Genomic DNA, 7,289 nt, shown 5'->3' on the forward strand with positions numbered 1-7,289 from the left:
AAGAGAAAGAAATAAAGGGCATCAAAGAAAGAAGTTTAAATTAGTCTTGTTTGCAGATGACATGATATTATACTTAGAAAAACCTAAAGACTCCACCAAACAACTGTTGGAACTGATAAGTGAATTCAGTAAAGTTGCAGTATTCAAAATCAACATACAAAAATCAATAGCATTTACATATGCCAAGAGCAAACAATCTGAAAAAGAAATCAAGAAATCAATTTCATTTACAGTAGCTACGAAGAATACAAAATACCTAGGAATCAATTTAACCAAAGATGTGAAAGATCTATCCAAGGACAACTATAAAACGCTAATGAAAGAAACTGAAGAGGGCACCCAAAAATAGAAAGGTATTTCATGCTTACGGACCCAATGACCTTCTTCATAGAAATAGAAAAAAAAATTTCAAAATTTACATGGAACCACAAAAGACCCCAAATACCCAAAGCAATCCTGAGGAAAAAGAACAAAGCTAGAGGCATCACACTACCTGACTTCAAAATATACTACAAAGCTATAGTAACCAAAACATCATGGTACTGGCATAAAAAGACATACAGACCAATGGAACAGAATAGAGAACCCAGACCCAGATATAAATCCATGCATTTATAGCCAACTCATTTTTGACAAAGGCATCAAGAACATACAGTGGGGAAAGGAGAGAATCTCTTCAATAAATGGTGCTGGGAAAACTGGATAGTTATATGCAGAAGAATAAAGCTGAACCCCTATCTCTCACCATATACAAAAACCAAAGCAAATGGATTAAAGATTTAAATCTAAGACCTAAAACTATGAAACTACATGAAAACATTAGGGAAACACTGCAGGACGTTGGTCTGGGCAAAAATATTTTGTGTAAAACCTCAAAAGCACAGGCAACCAAAGCAAAAACAGACAAATAGAATTACATCAAGCTAAGAGGATTCTGTGCAGCAAAGGAAGCAATCAGCAAGTCAAGAGACAATCCATGGAATGGGAGGAGATATTTGTGACCTATCCATCTGACAAGGGGTTAATAACCAAAATATATAGGGCGTTCAAACCACTCAAAAGCAAAAAGCAAACTGATTTTAAAATGGGCAAAAGATCTGAAGAGACATTTCTCAAAAAAAGACAGAGGGCCAAGAGGTATATGGAAAAAATGCTTCATATTACTAATCATCAAGAAATACAAATCAAAACCTCAATATAATCTCACCCCAGCTAAAATGGCTCTTATTAAAAAGACAGGGAATATAAATGCTGGCAAGGATGTAGAGAAAGGAAATGCTTGTGCATGGTTAGTAGGAATGTAAGTTAGTACAGCCACTATGGAGTATTGTATGGAGGTTCCTCAAAAAACTAAAAATAGAATTACCATCTGATCCAGCCATTCCGCTACTGATTTTATATCCATATTAGTCTGTTTTCACACTGCTGATAAACATGACTGTGAACAAAAACAGATTTAATTGGACTTACCTTTCCACATGGCTGGGGAGGCCTCAGAATCAAGGTGGGAGGCAAAAGGCACTTTTTACATGGCAGTGGCAAGAGAGGAGGATGCAAAAGTGGAAACCCCTGAAAAAATCATCAGATCTTGTGAGATTTATTCACTACCATGGGAACAGTATGGGGGGAACCACCCCCAAGATTCAAATAATCTCCCACAGGGTCCCTCCCACAATACATGGGAGTTACGGGAGTACAATTCGAGATTTGGGTGGGGACACAGAGCCAAACCATATCAATATCCAAAACAAAAGACATATTGAAGAGCTATCTATATTCCCATATTTATTGCAGCGCTATTCACATAGCCAAAATATGAAGTCAACCATCAATGGGTGAATGAATAAAGAAAATGTGGTGTATACACACAATGGAATATTACTCTGCCATAAAAAGGCTGAAATCTTGTTATGTGCAGAAAGATGGATGGAACTGGAGGTGATGTTAAGTGAAATAAGCCAAACACAGAAAGACAAATATCACATGTTCTCATTCCTATGCGGGAGCTAAAAAAATGGATTTCATGAAGACAGAGAGTAGATTGGTAGTTACCAGAGGCCAAGAAGTGTAGGGGGAAATGAAGAGAAGTTGATTAATGGGTACAAATACACAGTTTGGTAGAATAAATAAGACCTAGTGTTTGATAGGTCAGTAGAATGCCTATAGTTCACAACAATTTACTGTGTATTTCAAAATCACTAGAATAATTCAAATGTTTCTGCCATAAAGACAAATATTTAATGTGACAGATATCCCAGTTACACAGATTTGCTCCTTAAAATTACATGAATGTATTATCACATGGATCCTCAAAATATGGACATCATTATGTATCAATCAAAAATTAAAATAAAAAAACGCTAAAACTGACATTTTCTGCAGCTCAAAGTTCTAGAAGTATGTTAAAATACAGAACATGTATAAGTCTTCCTAAGTTGCCTCAGAACCAGTGATTTCATTATGTCAGAGGGTGTGTGTGCTGGTCTAGAATGCAATACAAAGCTGTTAGAGCGACAGTGAATTCTCAGTTACTGGAGATCAACCTTAGAACACCCAGAGGCACCTAGCAAAGGTCTGTTTTCAGACGAGTGTGCGTGGGGTGGGGGAGTAATGGGGGCACAGCTCTGAAGTGAAGATGAAACTTCCAACAAATGAATGTCAAAGTGTGAAAAGTTCTTGAGAATGATCTCCAGCCAACTCCTACTGGCTGGTGGGCTCTATAATAGGTCTACAAAAATACGCCTTTTTAGGGTATGTACTTACTGCCTGAGTAAGTAAAAGTTGAGAGACATGAGCAAAGCAACCTAAGGATGGCCTTACAGGAAGGAGGAATTGGGATGGGAGCGGGCCTGAGAGTTGCTGCAAGCTGACCAAGTGGAAGCTTTGAGTGTGACACATCCCAGTAGCCTTGAGAAGCAGATGGGCAAGTCTCCACATACCAGCAAGGAGGTGCTCGTAGCATTAAGAACGTTGTCTGAGGAAGTTCCGGCTTCTCCAATTAGCCCCTGAGGGATGTGAGGTGTAGCTGTGTGGTGTAAGCCCAGCCCCACCTGAGCCACAAGGGAGCTGTGGACCATCTTCCACAATCTCAATTTTCTAAACTCATTTGTTGGGTGATAATCTTAAAACCTTTTCTCTTAAACAAGCACTAGCTTATAGCATAGGAAATAAAATTCATACAAAATTATTTGTAAAGACACAAAACCAGAGAAATATGACTTTTGCTCTCCTGGCCACTCTGAGCTGGATTCCAGATCCCTGGAGACTGAAGGGACTCTGCTTTGAATGCTGTGACCTGACTCCTATGCCGAGGAGGAGGGAGGTGGGAAGACGGTAGAATGGGCTGGGGGCCAAGGCTGCACTGGGGCTGCACAAGCAGTTGCAGAAAGGGCAAGTGGAGGGAGGTAGCATTAGTGACAACGGCAGCCATAGAGTGGAGAACAGCAATGGCAGCAGCCGAGTCTGGGGCAGGCTGGGAACAGAGCAGCAGCAGATCTTCTGATATCAGAGGCTAGAGCCATTGAGACAAAGCTAGGGGCAGCCTGTCCTTGGGGAGGAAGCCACCGACACCCAGCATCTCTCCAGAAGGGTTCAGTTGTCTGGGCTCAAGCAGCTTGCAGGACCAGGCACCTTAATTCTCTGTCACTCACTACTGGCATCCACAGAGAGGTCTCCACCTAGCAGCAGCATCCAAGAAGGAGGTTTTGGGTAGACTCAGAGACATAAGCACTGAAATTAACCAGACTACGAGAGCTCCTCAAAAGTTTTTATTCTTTTTCCTTTTTATCTTTTTAAACTGGCACACTGCCTGGTATACACTGCCAGGTAGGCATTCAGATAAGTTTCTTTTTTTTAAATACACAATTTATAATGCTGGAAGATTTCATTTCAGTGTTTCCCAAAACATTATTCCTGGAAAGGGTATACTGTCCCATGACTCTGGATAATAGAGGTTTTGTTCTGATTTTTTAAGCCACCTCAGACTGACACTGAAACACGTTAGATCTAATACTTAAGTGCTTTGAAAGGGCAGTAAAAATAGAATTGTAATAATTGCTGGGAAGACTGTGGTTTCTGCAGCCCAGGGTGGCTTCACAGTTGTCAAGAGGACACAGATTCTATGTCCCTCCCTGACCAGGGACCTCCAGGACAGCTTCCCTGGTTGGTTCTTGAGTCTTTCGGCAGAGGGCAGACCAACAGAGAAAGGCTGTGACCTCCTCCGACCAGCCCAGGCCTCATGCTGCTGCGTCGCAGACCCTGTATCAGCAGCATAGCTATGGAGCACGTCATCCTGGAAGTGGATCCTCCATGGGTCACACAAAGCAGCATAGCAGGGAACCAGAATGAGGCTCAGGGCCACCATCAAAAGAGTGACCTTCCCTCTCCTTCCAATTAGTTACCTGTATTCAATGTGCAGTGTAAACGAACAGAAGTTTTACAAATTAAATTACTTTCTTAAAAATCAATACGTTACATACAATTCTCTTTGAGAAGTCTTTCCAATTCAATTCTTAAATTTCATTTACAAAATGGTGTGCAAAAACAAACACTGACCTCAAATAAATAGGGAAAAACAGTGGGAAGAGCTAAAATATTTTGTGTGTTTTTAAATTAAAAGTTAAAAACACCAGCTGCACTTCAAAGTATTTGCAGGATGAAATACATCAAGAAGGCTGTCAAAAATAGCCTTCAGAGTTAGAGTTGCATTTTTAACTGAGGTTTTCTGTGTTCAAAATTCACAATAAATGCCTCCGCTGAGATCTTTCACCACTCCCTCTTTGACCAGCTTTAAGAGGAACTTGGTTTCCGTTGTCACATTATGCATGGTCTGAAAGTTCATAGCAGCCATGCACTGATTGTCAAAGTAGTGCAAAGGTGTTCTGGGTTGACTGAGGTCATATCCAAAACCCGCCAAACTGACTTCATCGCACAGATGTGTGGCTAAGACAACGGCAATGACACCGATTGTGGGGACATTCTGAAAAACAGAAAAGAAGACCAAAAAGTTAAAAAACAGTTTTAGCACAAGTCATCATTTTGCTGGTATTATATATGCTATGCAGGGTCATGAAAGCTACATTGGGGGCTGCAATTTCATACATCACATAATTTTATACATCATGAACTTTAGAGTTCAACTCCCCATTTAAGTCAGGAATCTAGGCCCTAAAACATGGCCTCTGATGTTCACACACTTTCAAGGGACAGTCTGACAATTCTTACACCAAGTTAAAAGGTATTCCTTCTAGGCCGGACACGGTGGCTCACGCCTGTAATCCCAGCACTTTGGAAGGCCAAGGTGGGCAGATCACGAGGTCAGGAGTTCAAGACCAGCCTGGCCAACATGTGAAACCCCATCTTTACTAAAAATACAAAATTTAGCCGGGTGTGGTGGCACACGCCTGTAGTCCCGGCTACTTGGGAGGCTGAGACAGGAGAATCACTTGAACACGGGAGACGGAGGTTGCAGTTAGCAGAGATTGAGCCACTGCACTCCTTCCTGGCGACAGAGCAAGACTCTGTCTCAAAAAAAAAAAAAAAAAGGTATTCCTTCTAAAATGTTTGCCCCACTGGTCCTACATGTGACGCCCAGAATCACCAAAAAAAAAAAAAAAAAAAAAAAAAAGCCTATTTCCTCTCTCAATGACAAATGTCTATGAGGTCTGCTCTGGGATAAGTGGCCACAGGACCTTCCATGGTTCTTCCCAGGGCACAGTTTCTGGAACCCATCCCTTCCTGAGAACAGAGGATTCTCAGTTCTCACTGCAGAAGACTGTGTTCACACCACCGCCAGCTACATGCCACTTAAGGGTCCCACTGGCTTTGCTGGCAAATAGCACTTGCAGGCCATCTCCCTATGTAGAGCTGCAAAGCCAGTTTCTTCCCACCCTCTGTTTGTATATGTATTTTTTGAGACAGGGTCAGTCTCACTCTGTTGCCCAGGTTGGGGTGCAGTGACATGATCACGGCTCACCGATCAACCTTCCCAGGCTCAAGTGATCCTCCCACCTCAGCTTCCTGAGTAGCTGGGACTACAGGCATATGCTACCATGCCCGGCTAATTTGTGTATTTTTTGTAGACACAGGGTTTCACCATGTTGCCCAGGCTGGTCTTGAACTCCTGGGCTCAAGCAATCCTCCTGTTTTGGCCTCCCAAAGTGTTTGGATTACAGCCATGGGCCACCATGCCCAGCCACAAGTATATTTTTAGTCCTGAATTAAATATTTTCACATTTGTTCCTTTAACAATGTATCCTACTGACCTTGGTCTGGAATCTCCATTGTCTACACCTTTCTAGATTCTGATGGTGTCCCCACTCCCTCCTGATGTCTGGCATCTTATTGTGCCTCCTGGAACGTGCAAATGTGGCATCATGCTTTCTGGATCTCCATGTCAGTCTTGGGTAAAAATAGTACACAGGGCGGGAGGAATACAGAGGGCCCTGCAGCTCACTATGCTTCCTCGAAGGCTGCCGCCAATCTACTGATACTCTTAATATTAGCATCCTTTTGAATAGTTTTTCATGTGAAAATGTGCCTCCCTTTCCATTCATCTTAGTTGAACCAGTGGCTACCATAAATATCTTTCCTTTTTTGTAAAGTGGAACAACAGTAGACCCTCCAGAGTTCACAGATTCAGGTGGGATTAGGGAACATCTACTGAGGCCATCATTTGTTAAAATCTGCTTCCTGCTCTTTGATGCATCTACCTCTCAAAGCCAACTTCACTTGTTAAAAAGGAACTCAACAGCCATTCTGCATGCTTGGAAATAGAAACCAAGAGAAATAAACACAAAGGACACTTTCCTCCTGTTTAGCCAGGGCTCTAGGTGTTGTTCTGTCTTCTCCAACCCCATACCCCCAGTGATGAGCTTGGCACACAGGGCATATTCAATGTTTGTGGAAGGAGTGTGTGAAATCAACTGTCCATTGGAGTGACATATGGGGAGAACTAAAACAACGATGAAAAACTCTCCAAAGCACGTTATTTCCACAGCATGCCCTTTGAGATCACATCTCCTATTGCTCAACAGGCTTCTTCATCTGCTAGAAGGACATATACATGAGGAAGTTTCTGATATTGCAATTTTAGATCAGAAGTCCTCTTTTAAGTTACTGTTTTTATCCAAAAGAAAAATGCCATTTTATCAATTATAAAAATAGGCAAATATTCAGCTTAACTAAGAGATTATAAAGCAGAAAGGAGAAGTCTTCTACAGACTTGCCCTCTGAAGAAGGGCATTCTTTACAGGCAGGTGTCTATTTCCAAGCTTTTACACTAAACATAT

General features: G+C 41.8%; 1 protein-coding gene across 7 annotated transcripts in view; it reads right to left on the reverse strand.

Moving 5' to 3' along the window:
* Positions 1 to 3,751: 3,751 nt before the first annotated feature.
* Positions 3,752 to 7,289, reverse strand: part of ST3GAL5 (ST3 beta-galactoside alpha-2,3-sialyltransferase 5) — a 52,703-nt gene continuing 49,165 nt past the window's right edge. For 3 of the 7 annotated variants that reach the window (XM_023224906.3, XM_023224907.3, XM_023224913.1), the window contains one exon: positions 3,753 to 4,978. In XM_023224906.3, coding sequence (XP_023080674.1) covers positions 4,730 to 4,978 — 249 coding nt within the window. In that variant the 3' untranslated portion in view covers positions 3,753 to 4,729. Of the gene's footprint in view, positions 4,979 to 7,289 lie in introns of all 7 variants that reach the window. The other 4 variants (XM_023224910.2, XM_023224911.3, XM_023224909.2 and 1 more) reach the window with 3 other exon arrangements.

Source organism: Piliocolobus tephrosceles, chromosome 15, assembly GCF_002776525.5.
Source record: "Piliocolobus tephrosceles isolate RC106 chromosome 15, ASM277652v3, whole genome shotgun sequence".
In the NCBI taxonomy this organism is placed as follows: Eukaryota; Metazoa; Chordata; class Mammalia; order Primates; family Cercopithecidae; genus Piliocolobus; species Piliocolobus tephrosceles.